This window comes from Diospyros lotus, chromosome 12 (genome assembly GCF_014633365.1).
Source record: "Diospyros lotus cultivar Yz01 chromosome 12, ASM1463336v1, whole genome shotgun sequence".
Taxonomy (NCBI): domain Eukaryota; kingdom Viridiplantae; phylum Streptophyta; class Magnoliopsida; order Ericales; family Ebenaceae; genus Diospyros; species Diospyros lotus.
The window spans coordinates 2,457,379-2,485,030 of NC_068349.1; the positions used below are offsets into that span (position 1 = coordinate 2,457,379).

General features: G+C 37.0%; 3 protein-coding genes across 4 annotated transcripts; all 3 read left to right on the forward strand.

The window, feature by feature from the left end:
* Positions 1 to 6,259: 6,259 nt before the first annotated feature.
* LOC127786737 (protein NRT1/ PTR FAMILY 5.2-like) lies at positions 6,260 to 22,246 on the forward strand. The gene is made up of 5 exons (XM_052314364.1): positions 6,260 to 6,400; positions 7,194 to 7,411; positions 7,513 to 8,078; positions 8,209 to 8,325; positions 21,541 to 22,246. Exons 1-5 carry the CDS (start codon positions 6,280 to 6,282, stop codon positions 22,043 to 22,045), a joined length of 1,527 nt encoding a protein of 508 aa, XP_052170324.1. The 5' UTR covers positions 6,260 to 6,279; the 3' UTR covers positions 22,046 to 22,246.
* Positions 15,356 to 18,313, forward strand: LOC127786736 (protein NRT1/ PTR FAMILY 5.2-like). The gene is made up of 4 exons (XM_052314363.1): positions 15,356 to 15,517; positions 16,135 to 16,352; positions 16,453 to 17,018; positions 17,140 to 18,313. The coding sequence occupies exons 1-4, from the start codon at positions 15,397 to 15,399 to the stop codon at positions 18,002 to 18,004; spliced, it is 1,770 nt and encodes a 589-aa protein (XP_052170323.1). The 5' UTR covers positions 15,356 to 15,396; the 3' UTR covers positions 18,005 to 18,313.
* Positions 19,078 to 21,566, forward strand: LOC127786738 (protein NRT1/ PTR FAMILY 5.3-like). 2 transcript variants are annotated; one of them, XM_052314366.1, is made up of 3 exons: positions 19,078 to 19,490; positions 20,191 to 20,246; positions 20,323 to 21,566. In XM_052314366.1, the coding sequence occupies exons 1-3, from the start codon at positions 19,355 to 19,357 to the stop codon at positions 20,623 to 20,625; spliced, it is 495 nt and encodes a 164-aa protein (XP_052170326.1). In that variant the 5' UTR covers positions 19,078 to 19,354; the 3' UTR covers positions 20,626 to 21,566. The 2 variants fall into 2 exon arrangements, with proteins under 2 accessions (XP_052170326.1, XP_052170325.1); XM_052314365.1 differs by having other exon boundaries at positions 19,142 to 19,490; positions 20,029 to 20,246; positions 20,323 to 20,821.
* Positions 22,247 to 27,652: the final 5,406 nt, after the last annotated feature.

Genomic DNA, 27,652 nt, shown 5'->3' on the forward strand with positions numbered 1-27,652 from the left:
TAAAAATTAATAATATGGATAAATTAATAATATTTATCTTGACTTTTCATATACCTTACACATTCTCCAAACACTATTTAATCATGAAAAAAATCATTTACATGTTTCAAGAACTACATGTTTTTCACAAATATAGACTTAATTAATGATCTATAAAAATTTCATTACGGGTAAGCAAAAAAAATTAAAAAAACATAATAAAATATTAAAATAGTAATTGAAAATGGGCAGAAAAAAATTGACTGCTGTTTTGTTATAATATATATATAGATTTTTAATAAAAAGTACGGGTATTTCTCGGACCATCTCTTTTGGATTGAACTCGACCTAGTATGCCGACCCAATCTCTTGAAGCCCAACAAACCCAAAACCTAGCACGTTAGAATAAGATTACATGCCGCTAAAATCCGAACTCAGGTCGCGGAACCAAACGTGCTTCAATCGATGCTTCCAGCTCACTGGTCTAACCAAACAAACTCTCAATAATGTTTCCAACTTGCTGGCCTAACCATCCAACTAGCATAACAACAAAATTGCGGAACGACAGGAGGCGGGGACTCACTTACTTTATTTAAGGCAAATCAAATCCCTGGTAATACAGAATCCACTCCCGATTATATGAAATTAATAATGACATCTTGTTTCCACAATATTATCTTATTATTTTAAATTTTATGTAAATTGTAAACACCCCATTCTATAAATAGGGGTCGAAAATTATTGTATAAAAAAACAGAATATACTGTGACTTTGTCGAAATAATTAGAAAACAATCGTGGAGTAGACATCATTCTGACCGAATCACGCAAAAATTTTCCTATGTACTGTTTGATTTATCATTCATCTTCATTTATTTCTTCTTTTTATATTTCCATTAATTTTCTCATTATAGGTTTACGAATCACGGTCGACTGATTCCGAACGTCGACATATATTATGAAGTACTTTAAATTGATTCGATACATAAATTTTAGATCACTTCAAAAAATATGATCTACAATAAAAAGTATTTTTTAGTGACGCTTGAAAATGCATGCGGGTGATTGTATTTAAAAATTCTCTATTGTTGTCGTTTTGCTTTTAGTTTTACCTTATCTTATTATCATGAGAATGACTAAATCAATGTCTTTTTAATCAAGCATATGACATGCATTTTTTAAGTTTATCGTCTATGTTTAGAAACAATAGTAAACCTCTAAAGTTTTTGTGTTGGCCGATATGTTTTTTTCTAAATATCATTGCCGGATAAGAAAATAATGTTGAGAAAAACCTCAAATCTTATACATTTTTTCTACTGAGGAGTGTCCCATCTATCAATAGTGAAGTATACATATTGATAATAGTGACCACAAACAGCATTGACTTAATTGCACCTATCAAAAGAATTTAAGTTTTAGTTGGGCAGCAATTTGAATAAACTTATGAGGTGATGATTATTCAATGGACCTTCTAGCCTGGCTTGCGTGACCAAGTCTCTTAACTTTGGAAGCTTCTAAGATAAAAAAATCCTAAAGTAATTATCCAGAGTAACACCTCCGCCCATCACAAATATTTATTTATCCATAAAATATGTCTTATGTTCAAACGAGCAAAAACATGTATATTTACATTTTAAATCTGGCCCCAATTGCATAAATTCACCTCTCATTTTTTTTTTCTTTTATGACACTTTCAACTTTATTGGGATTCAATTGCAGGCTTGAATAATCAATTTTACGCTCTCGACATCGTTCGGAATTGATCAACCTTGGTTTATAGATCCGTAATGAGAAAATAAGTACAAATGTAAAGAGAATAAACAAATAATAAATTGTTTATAAAGAAGTTTTTATATAGTTCGGGCGGAGTAATGCCTAGTCCATGACTGTTCTCTGATTATTCCGACAGAGAAACAATATATCATTATTGTCCCCCTCCTATACAGTTGTTTTTTACCCCTATTTATAGTGTGAGGTGTTTATAATTTTCATAAAATTCAAAATAAGATAATAATATTATGGAGATAAGATGTCCTTATTAATTTCATAAAATCGAGAATGAATTCCGCATTGTCAGGAATCTGGTTTACCTTAGATAAGACAGGTGAACATTGCCTCTGATTATTCCGCAACCTTTTTATTATGCGAGCTGAATGATTAGGTCGATAAACTGAAAACATTACTAGGAGCTCACTTAGTTCTTTGGTCTGAGCTTGGATTTCGACGATGCGCGGCCTTGCTATGACAACCTCGACCTTGGGCTTGTTAGGCTTCGGGAGATTGGGTCATTCTATTGAGTCGAGTCCAACCCATAAGAAAGATGATCCAAAAAAATACCCATAATATTCGCCATATGAATATGATGATGCGAAGCCGATCACCTTCTTCTGTCTTGAACCAAGTACCTGCAAAAAAGGGTGGGGACTTGCTCCCCGTGATCCCTTCGACACTCAAGTCAGTTCATTGGGTTTTCGAGGAGTATAATAGTAATGGAAAAATAATATATGAGTCCCTTAGGAGTCAGATCCCCATACCTGTAGAGGTTGCCCTCTATTTATAGATGTCCTGTGGCCTTTCCCTTAGGAAATAAGATATATTTCAAAAGGAGAGGTTGATCCCCTTTCCATGGGGAGAAAAGATAATCTTCACTAATAGAGATAATTCTTGGGATATTTAAAGATATCATTGGTTGACTTAATCTTCTTCTTTATCTATTTCCAGTTCAAAATCATAATAAAGATTATAAAGATAAGCGGAGCTCCTAAGTCTTGACACGTGGCGATCGCATATTAGTCTTTACTGGCACACATGGCTCCGAGTTAATGGTAACCTCCCAGGGGTAGTACAGTAAAATTGCCCCCTGTAAATATTCCCTCATCACTTGCCCCCCACTCCTTGAGCTGATCGAGTAAGGAGGTTGGGCAGCTGAATGAGTAGTTGTCACTGTTTTTCTGAGCCTCTGTAAAAAGTTCTACTAAAAATTTGGGTTAGCAGTCTTGGATGCTGAATTCACTTTTTAAGTCTCTCGGTGCCTTTTTAGTCTTCCCATGCAAAGGGTGATTAGGTCACTCGAGGTGATAGTAACGTTCGAGAATTTTCCTATAGTAGAAAAGGGGCTAGCTCTTAAATTAGTACATATATATATTTTTATTGTTATTTTTGGCCTAGGGCCGAGGCTATGCTAGTCGAGGTCGCATTCCTCATCTTCGGGGGCCGCTGGCCGAGGTTGTGGTGGCCGAGGCCGCTTGCCTTATCTTCGAGGCCGCTGGCCGAGGCTGTGTGCCTTGTCTTCGGGGGCTACTGGCCGAGGCTATGGTGGCCGAGGCAGCGTGCCTGATCTTTGGGGGCCGCTGGCCGAGGCTGCAGTGGCCGAGGCCGCGTGCCTGATCTTCAAGGTTGCTGGCCGAGGCTGCGTGCCTCGTCTTCGGGGGCCGCTGGCTGAGGCTATGGTCTCATTTGGTCTTCATTTGGCGGAGGTTCGTAGCCTCCGAACTAATGCCTTTTGGTCTTCATTTGGCGGAGGTTCGTAGCCTCCGAACTGGTGCCTTAATTAGTAGGGGCGGTCCCCTTTGGTCTTCATTTGGCGGAGGTTCGTAGCCTCCGAACTGATGCCTTTCGATCTTCATTTGGCGGAGTTTCATAGCCTCCGAACTGATGCCTTAATTAGTAGGGGTGGTCCTCTTTGGTCTTCATTTGGCGGAGGTTCGTAGCCTCCGAACTGGTGCCTTAATTAGTAGGGGCGGTCCCCTTTGGTCTTCATTTGGCGGAGGTTCGTAGCCTCCGAACTGATGCCTTAATTAGTAGGGGCGGTCCCCTTTGGTCTTCATTTGGCGGAGGTTCGTAGCCTCCGAACTGATGCCTTAATTAGTAGGGGTGGTCCCCTTTGGTCTTCATTTGGCGGAGGTTAGTAGCCTCCGAACTGATGCCTTAATTAGTAGGGGTGGTCCCCTTTGGTCTTCATTTGGCGGAGGTTCGTAGCCTCCGAACTGGTGCCTTAATTAGTAGGGGTGGTCCCCTTTGAACCTTCGATTTTGAGTTGTCAAGAGTTCGAGGATCATAAGTGATCCTTTGTTTTTGAGTGTTCGGGGGTTCGGGGCCCCCCGAGGATCATATCTGATCCTTTGTTTTTGAGTGTTCGAGGGTTCGAGGCCCCCCGAGGATCATATCTGATCCTTTTTTTTTGAGTGTTCGGGGGTTCGAGGCCCCCCGAGGATCATATCTGATCCTTTGTTTTTGCGTTGTCGAGGCATTTCAGACCCTCGGTCTTCATATGCACATGCTGGCTTGGATTGTAGTTGATGACGGGATTTTAAAGAATATCCATATTTTATTTTAGGCAAAATGCCTACTTCCACAATCCGAAATAACATCCATATTTTGTTTTCACGGTTCGGCTTGATGCCTACGTCCGCAATCAGAGATAATGTTCATATTTTGCCTTCACGGTTCGGTCTTGATGCCTACGTCCGTATTCCGAAATACTGCTCGTATTTTGTCTTCGCGGTTCGGCGAAATGCCTACGTCCGCAATCCAGAATAATATTCATATTTTATTTTCGCGATTCGGTCTTGATGCCTACGTCCGCGATAGCCATCTCTACCGTTTTGTCATGCAAAGATGCATCCTACTAACCATTGGCTATCTCTTTGAGGGTTCGGAGCTAGCCCAATTTGGCCCTTGCTGCCGTCATGGAATAAAACCCCCATGGGTAGAAAAAGATGCTATGCTTATTGGAAAAGCCCTTTATTGACGTTGTAGCCCAAAAGATAAGCCAAAAAAATATAATGTATACAACATGAACAAAATCAAGCTTCATCATCTTGAGGTTTTTGACCTCAATAAGTGCAATTAATAAGCAACGATGATAAACAAACACATAGACTCAATGGATTAGAAAAATTAGCAGTACCTTGCTGCCGTGAAACTTCATCCATTGATTTTGCTTGTCTTTTTTTCCCAACCTCTAAAAGGTTTTATTTTAACATAAGACCGCATAGGATGGCAAAATCAAGCCTCATGGGATCTATAAAATAAGATGAACATCTTCTTTCTCCTGGATTACCGCTCCCAATTTCTTCTCCCATTTTTTCGGAAGCCGTTAATGAGGTCACATAAGAGCCAAGCATTAATGAGGCCACATACATGAAACCTTTTCTTTTCCACTCAATCTGATTGTGCTTCGAGTGGCTTGAGATTATACTTGGCAGACAAAAAGAAAAACGAGGCCCCACGGTGGGCGCCAATTGATGATGCGGAGCCGATCACTTTCTTCTGTCTTGAACCAAGTACCTGCAAAAAAGGGTGGGGACTTGCTCCCCGTGATCCCTCCGACGCTCAAGTCAGTTCATTGGGTTTTCGAGGAGTATAATAGTAATGGAAAAATAATATATGAGTCCCTTAGGAGTCAGATCCCCATATCTGTAGAGGTTGCCCTCTATTTATAGATATCCTGTGGCCTTTCCCTTAGGAGATAAGATATATTTCAAAAGGAGAGGTTGATCCCCTTTCCATGGAGAGAAAAGATAATCTTCACTAATAGAGATAATTCTTGGGATATTTAAAGATATCATTGGTTGACTTAATCTTCTTCTTTATCTATTTCCAGTTCAAAATCATAATAAAGATTATAAAGATAAGCGGAACTCCTAAGTCTTGACACGTGGCGATCGCATATTAGTCTTTACTGGCACACATGGCTCCGAGTTAATGATAACCTTCCAAGGGTAGTACAGTAAAATTGGCCCCTGTAAATATTCCGTCATCACTATAGTTGGTCAGTATGGCTCAAAATGCACGATGTGCAGTCTCCTAGCAATGAGCAATAATGTCTAATTCTTTTTCAGCCGGGCTGGTCATTTCTCGTTCTTTTTTAAACGTTAGGTTTATCTCTTCTCTCGTCAGCATTGAAACAATCTCCCTTTTTTCGAGAAGGTAGTGCACATTGGACAAGTCTCTTTCTTTATATTTTCTGGCAATTTCATTCTCTAAGAAAACATTGAAAAATTGCACCGACTATTCCAGACTAAGCTACACACAGTTATTAGATTCAAAAAGTTAATTTCCTCTACCTTTTGTTTAGGTTTACTTTCAAATACTGAAAGCAAATTCCTATCTGTATTCTTTATTCACAATCTGCAGCTTGGTTGGGAATCTTAAACTCAGTAAATGTATTAAATAAATTTCATAATCATTTAACTAAGACTAATTAACTGCAAGCGAAAGGTCTTTATATATAGTCGGCCTGCTTTGGGGAGCATTTAATCCTTGTATAGGAATCTCCCTTCTTTTAGCCAGCTGCAGGATGGCAGGGAAGGTGGGGGAAGAGAAGGAAGACTACACCAAGGATGGAACTGTTGATCTCAAGGGCAGGCCAGTCCTCAGATCACAGACTGGGAGGTGGAGAGCTTGTTCCTTTATTGTTGGTATGTTACAATTGTTCTCTTTTTGTCATCTCTACTAACAACAATGATTAGGGTCGTAGATGAGTTGAGTCGTTCGTGAGCAAATGGTTTCATATTTATCTCGACAAAATTTATTCATTAAAATAAAAAATCTAAATTTGAGTTTAGCTATAAAACTCAATTTATAAATAAATTGAAGTTGAGCTCAATAATAATCGTAGTTTATTAAGGCTCGTGAACATATTTGATTTAAGATTCATGAATATTAATAGGTTCGATTAAAAGTTCGTAATCATATTCAATTAGAAGTTTATAAATAGTTCGCAAATATGTTTGTTTATAAATATATTAATATATTTATTTATAATTTTATAAATATACTATTATTTAACAAAAAGTTATCAATCTTTAAATTCTTATAAATATATTAAAAATTGAATATATATATATAATAAAATAAAATAACAAATTAGGTTCTAGTGAGCTCAAGCTTGTTGGCAAGCCCGAGCTTTCAACCTTTTGATGAACCGAGCTTTAAGCTCGAGTTCAAATCTAGAAATTGACTCGTCGATTTGATTTGAATTCAATAAAAATTGAATTGATTCAGTTTGATTACAATCTTAGTGATAATTTTGTGATCAAGAAAGATTCTTTTAGCAGTCCAAACATTCTTCTTCGGAGTCTAGATTCAAGAATCATTTTTACTTTATGTATTGAGTTGAGAGGCAGAGTAGAGTCCAATCTCTATTAATTATAATTTAGTCATCGATCGTCGCACTTTGCTTGGGTACGATCGTGATGTCTTGCATTGCAGGGTACGAAGTGTTTGAGAGGATGGCATACTATGGAATCACAACAAATTTGGTGGTGTACTTGACCAATAAACTTCACGAGGACACAGTGAAATCATCCAACAATGTCACCAACTGGGTGGGCACTGTTTGGCTGATGCCTTTGTTGGGTGCTTATATTGCAGATGCCCATCTTGGCCGCTACAGGACTTTCATCATTTCATCCATTATTTACCTTGTGGTTCGTGTCTAGTTAGTTAAAATTTAATTTGTAATTTCCCGGTCAACCCACAAATTATTTTCTCTGTTTTATTGACACTCTTTGCTCCCTTGATGAGACAGGGAATGTGCTTATTGACACTGGCAGTCTCAGTGCCGGCCTTGAGACCACCGTCGTGTGGGCATGGGGTGGTGGATTGCGAAAAGCGAGCCTCCAAGCTACAACTTGGCGTTTTCTTTTGCGCCTTGTACATAATAGCACTGGGGACGGGTGGTACCAAGCCCAACATCTCCACCATGGGGGCTGACCAGTTTGACGACTTTGAGCCCAAGGAGAGGGCTCAGAAGCTCTCATTCTTCAACTGGTGGATGTTTAGTATTTTCTTTGGGACCCTCTTCGCCAACACCTTCTTAGTGTACATACAGGACAATGTGGGTTGGGCTGTGGGCTACAGCCTACCAACAGTGGGTCTTGCCATCTCCATACTGGTGTTCATCGTGGGCACACCCTACTATAGGCACAAGACCCCTTCTGGGAGCCCTTTGACTAAGATGGCTAAGGTGTTGGTGGCCGCAAGTAAGAAGTGGAAGGTGGTCGTCCCAAATGACCCGAAAGAGCTCCAGGAGCTCAGCTTGGAGGAATATTCCATCTCCGTCAAGTACAGAATCGACTCTACCCCCTCGTTAAGGTAAAGTATTGTATTGTTAGGAATCTCTAGATAGCTAGTTGGCTAAACTCTAGTTACGGACAACTCTTCCTCAAGTATATATCCTCTGCATGTGGTTTTTGTAACCTACACTGAACTGCCATGCTTGCAGATTTCTTGACAAGGCCGCAGTGAAGAGTGGATCGAGCTCGCCATGGAGCCTATGCCCAGTGACCCAAGTGGAAGAAACCAAGCAAATGCTGAAAATGCTCCCAATTCTGGTTGCCACCTTCATCCCCAGCACCATGCTCGCTCAAACACAAACCCTCTTCATCAAGCAAGGCACGACGCTTGAAAGAAGCATGGGTCCCCACTTCAAAATCCCGCCTGCTTGTCTCAGTGCCTTCGTCACCATCTTCATGCTCATCACCATCGTTGTCTACGACAGGTTCTTCGTGCCGGCGATCCGCCGGTACACGAAGAACCCTAGAGGGATCACGATGCTGCAGAGGCTGGGAATTGGGCTGGCCTTGCACGTGGTCGTCATGCTCACCTCCTTCTTAGCGGAGAGGACGAGGTTGAGCGTAGCCAGGGAAAATGGGATCACCGAGAAAAACCAGATTGTGCCGCTGAGCATCTTCATCTTGCTGCCTCAGTTCGCCCTGATGGGGGTGGCCGATAACTTCGTGGAGGTGGCGAAGCTGGAGTTCTTCTACGACCAGGCGCCGGAGGGAATGAAGAGCCTCGGCACCGCCTATTTCACCACCAGCCTAGGAGTGGGGTATTTTCTGAGCAGTTTTCTTCTATCGACTGTGGCGAAAGTCACCAGAAAGCATGGCCACAAAGGCTGGATCTTGGACAATCTGAATCAATCTCATTTGGACTACTATTACGCATTTTATGCTGTTTTAAGCATTCTAAACTTTCTCTACTATTTAGTGGCCGCAAAGCTCTTCGTTTACAACGTCGATGTGGACAAACGAGCAGAAGAGTTGAAGGACGCCATTAATCTGCAGAACGATGTGCCAAGCTGATGAATCCCTTTTCTTTTTTTACTATTTTTTCTTTGAAGTTCATTTGGTTCTAATGTGGAATCACACATATACTTTTTTTAAGTGAAAATAGAGGAATCCCTACTGTAAAGAGTCTTTGGCAGGAGTGTCTCACTCTCCCTAAACCATGGTGGACCTGGGCTGGCGGTTCAGACGTGAGACGTGGGTCGAAACCCGGGTCGTGACTCCATGGATATATATGTGCAGGTCATTGACAACCGCATGAAGATAGACTCGATTTCTTGACTTTGCGATAACTCAACTTCTCAAGCGTGTGCTATGAACTATCTGTGTTACCCCAAAGGTTACATATATACATATATATTGTGCATTAGCAGAATTGTTGTTGAATCGTCATTGTGATTAATTTATTGCATTTGAAGCTGTGCATTGTTTTATTCTGCTATATATATATATTTATATATACTATACTGGGTTTGCTTGAAATTACCCATATTTCAAACGAAAATAATTGATGTTTTTATATAAAATAATACATTTTTAATCCAATGACAGCACAGGTATCGAGTTAATCATGGTTCTTCTTGTTACTAGTATTACTCTTTGTCTCAAGGAAGAAGACAACAACTAAGGACATGGTTTAACATCATTAATTTGTCCCTAAATTCTTTTTCTAAGTAGCAATTTTGTCTTCGATCACAAGAACCGTTGGGTTAATTGGCTTGATAATTCAATTTGCTCGGTGGATATGCTCAGAATAACTGGCCCGATAATGAAACGAGATAAGATTTTGGACCGCCATATAAAATGGAGAAAATCTATATATATATATATGAGTTTTAGTTTCTTGTTCTTTTTCCTCTGGCTGTTCTGTTCTGTTTGGTTCATACGATTTGTTAGTTCTTTATTCAATTACTAAATGAAGAACTAGTTAAAAGTCTTAATCCAACCCCCCCTGGTTACTATTACACATCATAAATTTGTATCATTGCCTTGAACAGATAAGTTCTCAAGCCTCTCAAAGGGAATCTTTTGTGCTTGCTAGGCTATAGATGATACCTTGTTTGTTTGAATATAGCCCGAGTGTGATTATTTAGCAAGTTTGGAGCTTATTAAAATCCTTTTTTAATTAGTTTGAAAACTCAATCTGAATCCAAATCAAAATCAGACCATATCTTGCTTATTAAATACTTATGCCTACATGATCATATGGAGGTTAGTAGAAGGAGACGGGTTATAGAACAAGTCCCTGGAATACCAGTTCTTGTTCTGGATCATCCCAACTTTATAAGCTCACACTGGGCCAAGTGTCGGGATAAGCGCCAGTAATTCTTTTTGGGATGCTTTTCAAACGCTGGGAAAATCTCTGTTTCTTGTAATGTTTGGGTGATCTGAATCCAAGGTCCCAGCTAGATGACAAAAGAAGAAGAAGAAAAAGGTGGTGTGGATGGGAAAGAGGATTACACACAGGATGGAACTGTGGATCTAAAGGGTCGGCCAGTCCTAAGGGCAGAAACTTGGAGATGGAAAGCTTATTCCTTCATTGTTGGTAAATGCTAAAGTACCCTATTCTTCTTTTATTCATATATATATATATGTGGATATATATATATATATATATTGACAATAAGGAACCTGCAACCACTATCATTCTAAGTGCCTTTTGTTCATTATTTTTACAATATCATTTTATGAGTCATTTTCCCGGCATCCAAACACCCTGAAAGGAGTTTGAATTTGAGAAATTAAGCTGTTTTTATGGATTAGAATATTGCATGTATAAACATACATATATTCAGTTGAGCCCATAATTAAAAGGCCTGCCTTAGTCCATGGTTGATTTTTGTGTCACCATCATGTCATTTGTAGTTCTTCATTTCTTGGTTATTCAATGTATTGATTTGATGTGCATCTGTTTTGATTACGACAATAATAATTATAGTTGTAAATATTATACCAAACAAGGTATTATATTTGTTAGTATGGTAGATATCAAATAATATTTGATATCATTTCAAATTATAATATAAATTATGAAAATATATAAAGATAATAAAATTCAAAAAAATATACATACAAATAAACAAAATTCCAAAATTTATATATTTTTATTATTTATTTTTTTAATTTTGAAACTTTTAAAAGTGGTATCTTTTGGTATGGTACAAATATAGAAATGAATTTGGAATACTATCATGCTTGTTTTTCACCAAATTTGGAATAAATTTGAGATTCACTACCCTAAACGACATATCAAATTTGGAATCGAGTATTATGACGATGATAATTTAGATGATTATTTTAAATTGGGAAATGAGTTTTTGTTGTTATATTATTTAATTAATTGTTGTATTAATATGATGTTGCACTAATTAAGGGATGAGCTTGATAATATTGTGGAATTTCTATTAATTACTATATAAAAGGAATAATTAATTGGGGATGAATCAGTTACATTTATCTTAACCTTAACGCGACCACTTATAAGAGAAGGGATGACTACATCCCCTTATTTAGCCTTAGATGTTCAAGTTAATATAAAGTACCAACACGTAATGAACAAGACGAATTTGATAAATTTTTCTACGAGAAAGTCTTGGTTCTTATATAGAACAAGACTAGGTACTTAAGGGGGTATTTGTATATGAGAAGTTTTTAGGTTCTTTAGAATATTAGTTTGGAAATCTATATTTTCATATTTAGTATAATTTTTTTAAAAAAAATAATACAAAAATAGTATTTCTAGAATTTGTTTTTAATAAACTTTCTTACAAAAAATTTTTTATGAGGGGGTTGGAAATCTTGGATTTCTATGCGAGGAAAAGTTTTTAACAAATAAAAAAATTAAAATATTCATTACTCTCTTATAATTCCATAACTCTTTCACGATTATTTTTGTCATAGCCATTTCATGATTACGCACATACGTATATACATAATGTGTAAAAAAAAAAAAAACATTTTTTACTTTCTAAAGAGGTTGAAGGTTCCAATATTTTATATATTAGAAGGAATTTATCAATTTTAAACAAAAAATCAAATAAGGGTAATTTTGGAAAAATAACATGAATTCTTGCATTTAAACCAAATATAGGAATGTAAGGCTGGGTTCTCTTTGTTGTTTTTAGGTCTTTTTAGTTTTCAGTTTTCTAAAACAATAAAAATGCATTTACTTTGTCATTTTCAAAAATACATTTTAGAAAACAAGAAAAAAATTTATAAAAAAAACTCAAAACAAGAAAATATTATTTTTATTGTTTTCAACCAAAACAATCTCTCAATTCAAAACATGAAAAACACATCCTATTTTTCATGTTTTGACTCTAAATAAAAAAAAGAAAAGAAGATAGAAAAAAATTATTATTAAAATTTAAAAATAAAATTATATATTTATTTAAATTTTAAAAATATAATATATTTATATTATAATTAAAAATATAAGATAACATATAATATATTATTAAGTATATTACGCATATTATGTATAATAATATTTAATATAAATTATCTTAGATATTAATAATTTATTAATTAAATTTTTTATTTTATTTTAATAGTAAAATTTTATTAAAAAAAGTTAGTTTTATCCTTTAATAATTAAATTTATTAAACAAAATATTATAAAATAATTTTCTCAAAATTTTAAAGTAAACACATTTTCTAATGATGAAATCTTATCATTTATAATCATATTATGTAATATTAGTTCACGTCTTCAAATTTTATTTTAATGCTTTTTATTAATAATCACGCACTTACTATTTTTTTTATAAGTTAATTTATTTATTTATTTAAAATTAAATAGTTTTACTTTTTTAGATAATTAGATTTATTTAATAAAATATCATTAAAAAATTATTTTCAAAATTTTAAAGAGAACGCGTTTTATAGTTTTCTTTTTAAAGAAATAAATTTTTAAAATGATAAAGAGAACACATTTTTAATTTTTTTAAAATAGACTATCAAAACTCAAAATTAAAAAGTAAAGACAACGTAGTTTAAGATTTCCAAAAAAAAAATCCAATATTCTTAAGAATATTTAAATCAAACAAAATATAAAATTGTATAAATCCTAAAAATCAAAGATTTTTCAAGAGTATTTTCAAGAATCATGAATCTCAAGAATTTAAAAATTTTTTCGATATCAAAAGTCCTGTTAGTGTTAATCTCCAAGATTTCCAAACTTAGCGGTTATGGACCGATGGAAAATTCATTAGACTAGATTAAGATATATAATAATGAACCTCTAAATCTACTTTGGATTTTCTAAAATTGAGATATGCGACTTGAATTTGTGAACTTATCTCTTGGATCTAGGTTAGACAAAGGAAGACATGCTTCTATCTTATTGTTTAACAATAAGGATGGATGCATGGTAGGTTAGGATTTGTTAATCCTCCTAAAGTAGTGAGGTAACACAAAAAATTACTAAAATATCCCTTAATAAAGCCAATTCAATATTGTCATATACCCTAAATTCAAGTAATAAAAAGATTACACATGTTATTTTATCCAAACATATTAAGATTTAAAAGAGTAACTCAAATCTAACTTCCAAATCTCAATATTATAATCTCAATTATCTCGCTTTCTTCAGTTTAGTTTATATAAAGAAAAGATCTCTACATGTAAAAACATCTGACTACAACCTCAACATTTACTTTTTTGAATTTCATTATTAACTTAAGAATCAAAAGTCATGTTGTAGAGTTTGACTCGCCTTATTCTCTTATGCAAATCTCGAGATAATATTTGGTGATTAGTCTTACGTATCATCGTCAACTAATTTAGTGATATAACTTTTTATGTGTTCTTTCATCGGAAGTGAATTTATATAAACAATACAAAAACATAAATAAAAATAATAATTTTAAGCACAAAAGAGAACGAAAAATAATTATTCGGGGACAAAAATGTAAATATACAACTAAGAATTGGCGACAGAATTGCCAAAACAGACCTTTAACCGGAAAGTTGCAGAGAAATGAATGAGGCGTTTGAATGGCGGCCTGCGGCACTGTGGTTTGGCTGAGGAAGCGGGAGAAGATGAGAATGGAGAACAGGTTTTCGAAAGCCCCTCCGATCGCCGGCAGGTGCCACTGTCGTTATCATCATCTCTGCTTCAATTCAAAACTCATGGCGACCACCGCGGCGGCAATGGTAGCCCGACCATCCCTTGCCGTCCGCTCCATAACGTCACGCTCTAATTACCTATGAAACAATTGATTCAGTTCATTACCGTGATTCAAACCGAGGACGAATTTGAATCCCAATCTTTAACCCTAATTACCGAACGAATGGAATTCGAGGATGGCATGACAGGTAAAGAATCACGGTTCTTGCTGTTACTAGTATCCGTTCTTGTCTTTAAGGAAAAAGACGGCATCCAAGGACATGGTTCAGCACCACCACTTCGCCCTATAGCAACTTGTCGTTGATTACAAGAATTGTTGGCTTGCTAATACGCTTTGATCGGCAGATACTCGTCAGCAAGAATTTTTGGCATTGGGTTTTGTTTTCAGTTGAAAAGGCATTGAGAAGGAGATGAAAAGGCTGGCGAGTTGATCGATCACCCATACTTCTCGAGATTGGCTTTCTTATTGGGGTTTTGTTTTCAGTTGCATGCATTCGGTCTTTGAACTTTGTTGTTGCTTATCCTCGGCCATCACTCTCCGAGTGCCCATCACGCTTTGTGAACTACACTGACCAAAAGTCTATACTATGTGAAATCGACTGCTTCAGAAGTGTAATTGAGTGGTGAATTTATGAGTTCTGTCTTTAAATCTTAGTACGTAGCATAAACATGCACATACATACATATATACATAAACATGCATATAAATACGCATTAAAAAAGTAATTTTTAATGTAAAATGTCTTACGTCCAAACAAGCGAAGCCTTACGTTCACAGTGAACTGCCACAGGGAGGGTGGGTAGATGGGTAGATGGGTAGATACGAGTTATTCGGGTACTGTAGACTTTTCCGGGTAGATGGTATGTATCTTGTCGCTAACTTGTAACACCACGTGTCTTGACTTATTTGGCGACTTCCGACAATACACAAAGCCACGTGTCTTAACGTATTTGGTGTCTGTCTTATCGCAGCCAGTCTTCGTCAATGCTAATTAATATTGTTGCCATGTTCGGTCGATGAAATTAATGACGCAAATGTAAATAATTAGAGAGAAGAAAGAGGGGAAAGAGACAGTAAATGTATTAAATAAATTTCATAATCATTAACTAAGACTAATTATCTGCGAGCGAAAGGTCTTATATATAGTTGGCCTGCTTTGGAAAGCTTTTAATCCCTGTATTATTAATCTCCCTTCTTTTAGCCAGCTGCAGGATGGCAGGGATGGTAGAGGAGGAGAAGGAAGACTGCACCAAGGATGGAACAGTGGATCTCAAGGGCAGGCCAGTCCTCAGATCACAGACTGGGAGGTGGAGAGCGTGTTCTTTTATTGTTGGTAATTTACTATTTTTTTCTTTCTGTTCATCTTAGTCATCTCTAATAACAGCTAGTGGTGATTAGAGTCGCAAATAAGTTAAGCTGTTTGCAAGTGAGCAGTTCGATGTTTGCCTCGATAAAAACTGTTCGTTAAGATAAACAACATAAATTTGAGCTTTATTTTAAAATTTAATTTGTAAGTAAATTGAAGTTGATATCACTAAACTCACAACTCGTTAAAACTTGCAAACATGTTTGATTAAAATCTTATGAATATTGATAAATTCAATTAAAATCTCATAATCATGCTCAATTAGAAATTTACCAATAGTTCGTGAATAAACTCGTTTATAAATATATTTTTTGATGAGTTGATCTTTAAGCTCGAGCTTGAGTCTAAAAATTGATTGGCCGAGAAGATTAGCTTGACTCAATTTCACTGCAACAATAATTTTGTGATTAAGAAAGATTCTTTTAGCAGTCAAAACATCCCAAAGGGAGTTTAGATTCAAGAATCATTTTTACTTTATATGTATTGAGTTGAGAGGCAGAGTTGAGTCCAATCTCTCTTAATTATAATTTAGTCATCGATCGTGGCACTTTTCTTGGGTACGATAGTGATGTCTTGCATTGCAGGGTACGAAGTGTTTGAGAGGATGGCATACTATGGAATCACAACAAATTTGGTTGTGTACTTGACCAATAAACTTCACGAGGGCACAGTGAAATCATCCAACAATGTCACCAACTGGGTGGGCACTGTTTGGCTGATGCCTTTGTTGGGTGCTTATATTGCAGATGCCCATCTTGGCCGCTACTGGACTTTCATCATTTCATCCATTATTTACCTTGTGGTTCGTGTCTAGTTAGTTAAAATTAATTCGTAATTTCCCGGTCAACCCACAAATTATTTTCTCTGTTTTATTGACACTCTTTGCTCCCTTGATGAGACAGGGAATGTGCTTATTGACACTGGCAGTCTCAGTGCCGGCCTTGCGACCACCGTCGTGTGGCCATGGGGTGGTGGATTGCGAAAAACGAGCCTCCAAGCTACAACTTGGTGTTTTCTTTTGTGCCTTGTACATAATAGCACTGGGGACGGGTGGTACAAAGTCCAACATCTCCACCATGGGGGCTGACCAGTTTGACGACTTTGAGCCCAAGGAGAGGGCTCAGAAGCTCTCATTCTTCAACTGGTGGATGTTTAGTATTTTCTTTGGGACCCTCTTCGCCAACACCTTCTTAGTGTACATACAGGACCATGTGGGTTGGGCTGTGGGCTACAGCCTACCAACAGTGGGTCTTGCCATCTCCATACTGGTGTTCATCGTGGGCACACCCTACTATAGGCACAAGACCCCTTCTGGGAGCCCTTTGACTAAGATGGCTAAGGTGTTGGTGGCTGCAAGTAAGAAGTGGAAGGTGGTCGTCCCAGATGACCCGAAAGAGCTCCATGAGCTCAGCTTGGAGGAATATTCCATCTCCGGCAAGTACAGAATCGACTCTAGCCCCTCGTTAAGGTAAAGTATTGTTAGGAATCTGTAGATAGTTAGTTGGCTAAACTCTAGTTACGGACAACTCTTCCTCAAGTATATATCCTCTCTGGTTTTTGTAACCTACGCTGAACTGACATGCTTGCAGATTTCTTGCCAAGGCCGCAGTGAAGAGTGGATCGAGCTCGCCATGGAGCCTATGCCCAGTGACCCAAGTGGAAGAGACCAAGCAAATGCTGAAAATGCTCCCAATTCTGGTTGCCACTTTCATCCCCAGCACCATGCTAGCGCAAACACACACCCTCTTCATCAAGCAAGGCACGACGCTTGAGAGAAGCATGGGTCCCCACTTCGAAATCCCGCCCGCTTGTCTCACCGCCTTCGTCACCATCTTCATGCTTATCACCATCGTCGTCTACGATCGGTTCTTCGTGCCGGCGATCCGCCGGTACACGAAGAACCCTAGAGGGATCACGATGCTGCAGAGGCTGGGAATTGGGCTGACCTTGCACGTCGTCGTCATGCTCACCTCCTTCTTAGCGGAGAGGACGAGGTTGAGCGTTGCCAGGGAAAATGGGATCACCGAGAAAAACCAGATTGTGCCGCTGAGCATCTTCATCTTGCTGCCTCAGTTCGCCCTGATGGGGGTGGCCGATAACTTCGTGGAGGTGGCGAAGCTGGAGTTCTTCTACGACCAGGCGCCGGAGGGAATGAAGAGCCTCGGCACCGCCTATTTCACCACCAGCCTAGGAGTGGGGTATTTTCTGAGCAGTTTTCTTCTATCGACTGTGGCGAAAGTCACCAGAAAGCATGGCCACAAAGGCTGGATCTTGGACAATCTGAATCAATCTCATTTGGACTACTATTACGCATTTTATGCTGTTTTAAGCATTCTAAACTTTCTCTACTATCTAGTCGCAGCAAAGCTCTTCGTTTACAACGTCGATGTGGACAAACAACGAGCAGAAGAGTTGAAGGACGCCATAAATCTGCAGAAGGATGGGCCAAGCTGATGGATCCCTTTTCATTTTTTGTTATTTTTTCTTTCAAGTTCATTTGGTTCTAATGTGGAATCACACATGCTTATACCTTTTTTTTTTAACTTGAAAATGGAGAGGTCCCTACCGTAAGAGGCCGGAGTGTCCGACTCTCCCTATATATAAACCATGGCGACCTAGGTCGGCGGGTCAAATGAGTCATGGGTCAAAACTAGGACCCGAACCCCATGAATATATGCACATTATTGACAGTCGCACGAAGACAAACTTAATTCCTTAATTTTGCAATAATTAATGCTCTCAAACGTGTGCGATATACCATCTGTACTATTATGAGGAATTACGCATATAAATATTGTGCATTAGCAGAATTGTTGTTGAATGGTCATTGTGATTAATTTATAGCATTTGCAGCTGTGAATTGCTTTATTCTGCTATATATATATATATATACACTATAATGGGTTTGCTTGGAATTACCCATATTTGAAAGGAAATGAATTGATGTTTTTATATAAAAGAATACATTTTTAATCCAATGACAGGTACTATCGAGTTAATCATGGTTCTTCTTGTTACTAGTATTACTCTTTGTCTCAAGGAAGAAGACAACAACTAAGTACATGATTTAGCATCATTTGTCCCTAAATTCTTTACCCAAGTAGCAATTTTATCGTCGATCACAATAACCGTTGGCTCGATAATTCAATTTGCTTGGTAGATATGCTCATAATCACTGGCCTAATAATGAAACGAGATAAGATTTTGGACCGCCTTATAAAATGGAGATAATTTATATATATGGGTTTTAGTTTCTTGTTCTTATTCCTCTGGCTATTCTGTTCGGTTCATAGGATCTGTTAGTTCTTTATTCAATTATTAAATAAAGAACGAGTTAAAATTCTTATAGCCAACCCTTTACTTTTACAAATCATAAATTTGTATCGTTGCCATGAACAGATTAGTTTTCAAGCCTCTCAGAGGGAATCTTTTGTGCTAGACTATAGCTGATACCTTGTTTGTTTGAATATAGTCCAAGTGTAATTATTTAGCAAGTTTGGAGCTTATTAAAATCCTTTTTTAGTTTGAAAACTCAGTCTGAATCCAAATCAAAATCAGACCATATCTTGCTTATTAAATACTTATGCCTACGTGATCATATGGAGGTTAGTAGATGGAGGAGGCTTATAGAACAAGTCCCTGGAATACTAGTTCTTGTTCTTGATCATCCCAACTTTATAAGCGCACAGTCGACCAAGTGTCGGGCTAAGCGCCAGTAATTCTTTTTGCGATGCTTTTCAAACGCTGGGAAAATCTCCGTTTCTTGTACTCTTTGGGTGATCTGAATCCAAGGTCCCTAGCTAGATGACAAAAGAAGAAGAAGAAAAAGGTGGTGTGGATGGGAAAGAGGATTACACACAGGATGGAACTGTGGATCTCAAGGGTCGGCCAGTCCAAAGATCAGAAACTGGGAGATGGAAAGCTTGTTCCTTCATTGTTGGTAAAGTACCCTATTCTTCTTTTATTCATATAATATGTGGACATATATATATATATATATATTTTGATAATAAGGAACCTGCAACCACTATCATTCTAAGTGCTTTTTGTTCATCATTTTTACAATATCAATTTATGAGTCATTTTCCCGGCATCCAAACACTCTGAAAGGAGTTTGAATTTGATAAATTAAGCTGTTTTTATGGATTAGAAGATTGTACGTATAAACATACATACATATATATATATATATTTAGTTGAGCCCATAATTAAAAGGCCTGCCTTAGTCCGTGCATATCTTTTTTCTTTTGAGTTATATTCAATGGAAGGTAAATTGAGATCCCTTCTTTATTAGTTGCAACTGAGTTTACTTATTATCAAATTGCTACAAAATCATAATTTTCAAATCGATTAATATTGTTCATTAATAATCAAAGAACTGAAACCCATACAGAATTGTTGTACCTGTCATATACAAGGTGATATAACAGTGATATTCATATAATATATTATAAACCACTACTTCAATTGATATGTAGCTCACGAATGTTTTAAGAGGATGGCATACTATGGACTTGCATCAAATTTGGTGTTATACTTGACAAATAAGCTTCACGAGGGCACGGTGAAATCATCCAACAATGTCACCAACTGGGTAGGCACTGTCTGGCTGATGTCTCTATTGGGTGCCCATATTGCAGATGCTCATCTTGGGCGCTACTGGACTTTCATCATTTCATCATTCATTTACTTGGTGGTGCGTGCCTTCTTGCCTCGACATTTCATATTAATTGCACTCATTCCTTATTGACACTCTTGCTCTTCTGAAACAGGGAATGTGCTTGTTGACACTAGCAGTTTCAATGCCATCCTTGCAACCTCCATCGTGTGGCAATAGGCATAGGACTGTAGCAAACGTGCCTTCAAGCTGCAACTGGGTTCTTCTGTGCCTTGCAATAACATTGGGGACGGGCGGGACCAAGCCAAAATCTCCTCCATGGGGGCTAACCAGTTCGATGACTTTGTGCCCAAGGGCCGGGCCTAGAAGCTCTCCTTCTTCAATTGGTGGATGTTCAGTGTTTTCTTTGGAACCCTTGTGTCAAACACCTTTTTGGTGTACATACAGGACAATGTAGGTTGGGTTGTCGAGTACAGACCTGCTGTCTCATTTCCCTGTCCCTTTGGCTGTCTCCCCAATCAAAATTAACTAGGTCACCCAATTAATACACGTTACCAAATAATGATTATTCTAAATTAACAATAAAAAACTTAAGGTTCTTCTTTTAAAATTTATTTTCCAATTAACAAGAAAAAACTCATTTCTTTCTGACAAAAGATGAATTTTTTCTAGACAGAGTACTTCCAGATAGAAAAAATTCATCTTTTCGTCTGAAAGAGATGAATTTTTTCTTATTAATTATAAAATGAATTTTGAAAAAAGAACGTTAAGTTTTTTGTCGTTAATTTAAAATAATCATTGTTTGGTAATGTATATTAATTTGGTGACGTAGCTAATTTTGATCGGAGAGATAGCCAAAGAGATAGGGAAATGGAACAACAGATCTGGGCTCTGAGTTTTCGGCTACAGCCTCCCAACACTTCGGGCTTGCTGCGTCCATACTCTAGTGTTCATTGTGGGCACACCCTGTTATAGTCACAAGACTCCTTCAGGGAGCCCTTTCACTAGGATGGCTAAGGTGCTGGTGGCTGCAATTAGGAAGTGGAAGGTGGTTGTCCCAAATGACCCAAAAGAGCTCTATGAGCTCAGCTTAGAGGAGTATTCTAGTTCTGGCAAGTTCAAAATTGACTGCAACCCCTCGTTAATAAGGTCTTTGAGAAGTTTAGAATCTGGTGCACCCACTTCAAATACATATTCTGATCTCTCATTTTCCTAAGCTGCTTCACTTATACTAATTAAATTACCATGCCTCTAGATTTCTTGACAAGGCTGCAGTGAAGAGTGGGGCAAGCTCGCCATGGAGCTTATGCCCAGCGACCCAAGTGGAAGAAACCAAGCAAACGCTGAAAATGCTCCCAATTCTGGCTGCCACCTTCTTCCCCAGCACCATGCTCGCGCAAACACACACCCTCTTCAATGTCTTCATCAAGCAAGGCACGACACTTGAAAGAAGCACGGGTCCCCCCTTCGAAATCCTGCCTGCTTGTCTCACTGCCTTCCTCACCATGATCTTCATGCTCATCACCATCGTCGTCTACGATCGGTTCTTCGTGCCGGCGATCTGCCGGTACACGAAGAACCCTAGAGGGATCACGCTGCTGCAGAGGCTAGGAATTAGGATGGCATTGCACGTCGTCGTAATGCTCACCTCCTTCTTGGCGGAGAGGAAGAGGCTGAGCGTTGCTAGGGCAAATGGGATCACCGAGAAACACCAGATTGTGCTGCTGAGCATCTTCATCTTGCCGCCTCAGTTCGCCGTGACGGGGGTGGTCGATAACTTCGCGGAGGTGGCGAAGCTGGAGTTCTTCTACGACCAAGCGCCGGAGGAAATGAAAGCCTCGGCACCGCCTATTTCACCACCAGCGTGGGAGGGGTAATTCACACCAAAATCACAAAATTTTGATGTCTTTTATAATTTAATAACTAAACTTCAATTAATCGTAAAGTGATCACATTTAAGAATTTTTGACATGTTTTCGTCGAAGTTGCTGATGTGTTGATGACGTGGCACTGATATGTTGATGGTATGGCACTGATGTGTCAGCAAGAGCATGTCAAAAAATCTTAAATGTGATCACATTATATATAAAATATTTAAAATTTTTATGATCACTATACAATCAATTGAAGTTTAGTGATCAAATTGCAAAAGATACTAAAATTTTATGACTTTTTATATGAATTACCCAACATGGGAGTTGGGAATTGTATTTTACGTGGCCAGGCTAATATATATATCTTAGTTAAGCTCGATCACGTGGAGACATAGTTAATATTAGTAGATAATTATGACCTAAAATATTCTCTAACATATTCTATCTCTAAATGAGTTAAATGTTAACAAGATTATAATTATTTATATTATTCGATCAAAATAAAACCCTATATATAAAAAAAATCGAATCTAATTAGAAAATAAGATTTATCAAGAATTTCATCTCAATCCTAACCTTTGTCTTGTAAGTGTTAGCCCTAAGGCTCAACTCCACAAATAATTTGATGGTTGATTTTTGTGTCATCATCATGCCATTTGTAATTCTTCATTTCTTGGTTATTCAATGTATTGATTTGGTGTGCATCAAATGCATAATGTTTTGATTACGACAATAATATTATGGTTGTAAATATCGTACAAAATATTATATTTGTCATTAGTATGATACAATATCAAATAATATCTTATACTGTTTCGAATTATAATCCAAATTATGAAAATATATAAAGATAATAATTTTTTTAAATAAAAATATCATGATTTAACTTAAAATTTAGAAAATCTAAACAAAATATATAACTTCTTTATATAACAAATAACAAATCTGGCTAAGGGATGTATGTTGATAATATTGTGGAATTTCTACTAATTACTCTATAAAAAAGAATAATTTTTATCCTTTAGTTCTATTTCTCTTTCATATATTGATGATGGCTGGGATCAATCATCAACATTTACCTTATCATGAGTTCTTATATGCACTGATGGAGAATTCATTGGATTAGATTAAGATAATGATGAACCTCTAAATCTATTTTGGATTTTCTAAGATTGAGACCGATGAGTTGAATTTGTTAACTTATCTCTTAGATCTATGTTGGATAAAAAAACACATACTTCTGTATTATTGTTTAACAAAATAAGGATGCCTAGTACGTTAGAATTTGTTGTTCTCCAAAAGTGGTGATGTAACACAATAAAATTACTAAAACACCCCTCTAATGAAGCCAATTCAACATTGCCACGTATCCTAAATTCAAGCCAATAAAGAGATAACACATGTCATTTCGTCCAAACATATTGAGATTTAAAGAAGTAACTCGATCTAACTTTCAAATTTCAATCTGAAAAAGTACATATTAGATCTAATAGTTATATCCCTATTTGAATTCAAACTAGAGATTTCTTAAAGAAGATCTTGAATTCCAACCATCTTGAGATTAATTCTAATTATTTTACTTTTTTCAATTTATATAAAAGAAGGATTTTCAAAAGTAAAATCAACTTACTATAATCTCAATATTTTTCTTTTTAAATTTTATTATTGACTTAAGCATCAAAATCGTGCCGTGAGATCTAGACTCGCTTTATTCTCTTGCAAGTATAGATCTCGAGATAAATGATATTTTTTTATTGGACTTAATATCATCATCAACTAATTTGGTGATCTGACTTTTTATTTGTTCTCTAGTCGGAACTCAATTTATATAAATAATACAAAAATATAAATCAAAATGATAATTTTAAGCACAAAAGAGAACGAAAAATAATTATTCTGGGACAAAAATGTAAATATACAACGAAGAATTGGCGGCAGAAGCCATAACAGACCTTTTAACGGAAAGTTGCAGAGAAATGAATGAGGCGTTTGAATGGCGGCTGGCGGCACTGGGGTTTGGCTGAGGAAGCGGGAGAAGATGAGAATGGGGAACGGGTTTTCGAAAGCCCCTCCGATCGCCGGCCGGTGCCACTGTCGTTATCACATCTCTGCTTCAATTCAAAACTCGTCCATTTGCCATGGCGACCACCGCGGCGGCAAAGGTAACCCGACCATCCCTTGCCGTCCGCTCCACAACGTCACGTTCTTACCTCTGAAACAATTGATTCAGTTCATTACCGTGATTCAGACCGAGGACGAATTTGAATCCCAATCTTTAACCCTAATTACCGAACGAATGGAATTCGAGGATGGCGTGACAGGTAAAGAATCACGGTTCTTGCTGTTACTAGTATCCGTTCTTGTCTTAAGGAAAAGGAAGGCATCCAAGGACATGGTTCAGTACCACTACTTCGCCCTATAGCAACTTGTCGTTGATTACAAGAATTGTTGGCTTGCTAATACGCTTTGATCGGCAGATACTCGTCGGCAAATCACTGGCTTGATAATGAAATGAGATAAGATTTTAGTTTCTTATTCTCGTACTTCTATTTGTTACATATGATCTGTGTTGGCAGTTTCTTGAGTTGAGGAATCCAATTAGTGTCAATACCATAAATAGTTAAATACTACGTTTCTTGTGCTTGGGTTTAGCAGTTTAGCACATTAATGTTATGGTCCACAAATCAGGCCAGTACAAATGTCAAAAGTGATTAATTGTGTCTCATGTTTGTTCACACGAGTTTATGTAGTCAAACTGTTGGTATTTCTACCTTGTACTGTTGCATCATTGCCTTAAACACAATCTTTTGTGCTAGAACTCTAGCTGAAGACCTTGTTTGTTTGAATTCAGTTCAAGTGCAATTATTAAGTGTGGAGCTAATAGAAATCCTCATCTATTTTTTTTTAGAATTCAAGCCAAATCAGTCCATATCTTGCTTATTAAATTATGGCATGGGTTGGTTAATGCTTGGGTGCAAAAGACGAAATCCCTCACCTTAAGGGTCCCCCACACACTGCCCCACGCACGTGGGAGGAGTTAATCACGGTACACGGCGGCCCCCAAGGTAAGAGGTACAGTGTATAGTGCCCACAATAAGCCATCCCCACAAGAAGATGAAACTCCCACACTGCGGCTACCATGACTCGAACCTGTATTCTTAGGTGCAATCTTCTACCCTGTGAACTATCCGTGCTATGCCCGTGGGGGCCGGGTTGGTTAATGCTGCTATGCTTGTAGATGAGCTAGAGGCCAAACTTCCAGAAACGAAAAGAGACAAGAAATTGTAAGATTCTTCTCAACTTATACATACATGATTCGTATGGAGGTTAGTAGATGGAGGTGGCTACAAATTCCAGGTGCTGAAAAAGTCCCTGGAATACCAGTTCTCTTGATCATCCCAACTATAAAATCCACACTTGGGTGATCTGAAACTAAAGTCCTTTCTAGTCCTTGCTTTAGTCCTTGCTTTCTCTGCCTACCAAGATGACAAAAGTATATTGGAAGAAAAAGGTGGTCTGGATGGTAAAGAAGATTTACACACAGGATGGAACTGTGTGGATCTCAAGGGTTAGCCTGTCCTAAGATCAGAAACGGGGAGGTCGAGAGCTTGGTCCTTTTGTTACAAAATTGGATAGATAACAAACCATAATCAAAATAATCAACCACATACAAACACAAGATTTTATATAAAAAACCCAAATCAAAAAAAATCACGAGTATAAAGAATAAAAATATCACTAAACAAATAATTGCTGGTACAAAAGTGATATTGTCACAGGTAAAATATCACTAAGTAAATATTGCTACAACAAAAATGATGTAACTGCAACTAATTTCAGACCATTGGATACCTATTTATAAACCTAAAATCATCTATAAATATATAAAAAAAAAATCATATCCTGATGAGAAGATGATTAATGAGATATTTCTTTGGATAAAATAAATTTTACATAAAATCAAATTTGATAATGTCATAATCACAATTAAATTGGAAATAATAATCACAGTCAAATTAGAAATCTTAATATCAGTCAAATTTAAATTTCATGTCATAATTGTAACACCTTCATTGTTGGTAAAATACCCTATTCTTCCCTTTTAGTGTCATCTCCCCCCTTTTCATAAGAAAAGCATGTAGAAAGAATTTCTACTTCCAGAGTTAACAAAACCAAAGTTATTAGAAGTTTGTTCTTTTGATTAAGGATCACTTAAGGGTTTTGAAAAATGAGAGGACCTGTGAATATGGAAGATTACATGTATAAGCATATGTCTTCTGAGCTCATCTTATAGTTTTTAAGGCCTTGAGACAGCTAACAAACTAGTTATAAGATGAGCTCTTTCTCCATGAAAAATTGAGGATCTGTTATTTTCTATAGTTACAATTAAATCAAGTTTTTCCAGGAATGCATTTTTTTTAATACCAAATGAGGTAACCGTGATATTTTTGAAATGGGTAAATGCCATAGAAATAGATTCCCTTAATACAAAAAACACAACTAAAATAAAGTGGCTGGCTCATTTATATGTTTCTATTAAGAAGTAACAATTAACAAACTCATTGTCCTGGTTTTTAATTCCAAAAGGGCAGTTGTCCATATTATCCCGAGCACTTTTTATACAAAAATTGTGTTAAGAATGTCATTTTCCTTTGGAAATAGTTCATGCTAATATAGTGGGTGTTCTATTGAAATGAAAGTAAACAATCAGGATGCTCTGTATAAAAAATTTTTATTCAAAAACTTGAACTCCCTTCCTCTTTCTTGAAAATGGTAAATGTTAGATATCACACAGTAAGGCACACTTCACAATAGAATGGACTTGCAGAACGGATAAATAGAACTCTACTGGAAAGAACTAGAGGCATGTTGTCTAATACCGGATTATCAAAAGAATTTTGGGCTGAAACTGTCAACACAGACTGTTATTTGATCAACAGATGTCCATCATCAACCATTGGTTTCAAGACTCAGAAGAGATGTGGTCAGGTACTCCTGTCAATTATGAAAATTTAAGAATATTTGACTGTCTTGCTTATATTCATATTAAAGAAGGAAAACTTGAGCCAAGGGCACTGAAATGCATTTTTTTTTTTATATCCTGATGGTGTGAAAGGATATAAGTTATGGTGTCCAAAAAAAAAATGCATTATTAGCAGGGATGTGACTTTTAATGAAGCTGAGATGCTAAAGCTTCACAAAGAGTCATCAAATGTAAATAAAGACTATAACATCATGAAGGTGGAGCTTGAGGTGGAGCCTACAAAAGAAAAATCAGTTGATCAAGAAGAAGATCAAGATCCAGCTGTAGATACAGACACATCACGATTGCAACACTATCAGTTGGCTAGAGATAGACAAAGGAGAGAGATAAGACCTCCCCAGAACCAGAAGTATGGTTATGCAGATTTAGTCTCTTATGCTCTCTAGCTGTAGACGTAGACAAAATTATCAAACCACGTTATATCTTTGTGTCTTTTATTTTTTTCACTATATTATTTTCTCCAGATCAGTATTTTACATGTGGGATGACTTTTCTTCAAGGGACCGCAATTGGAAGCAAGAAGAAAGAGATTGCTTTACATTTATTTCACTCTGCATTTGTAGCTC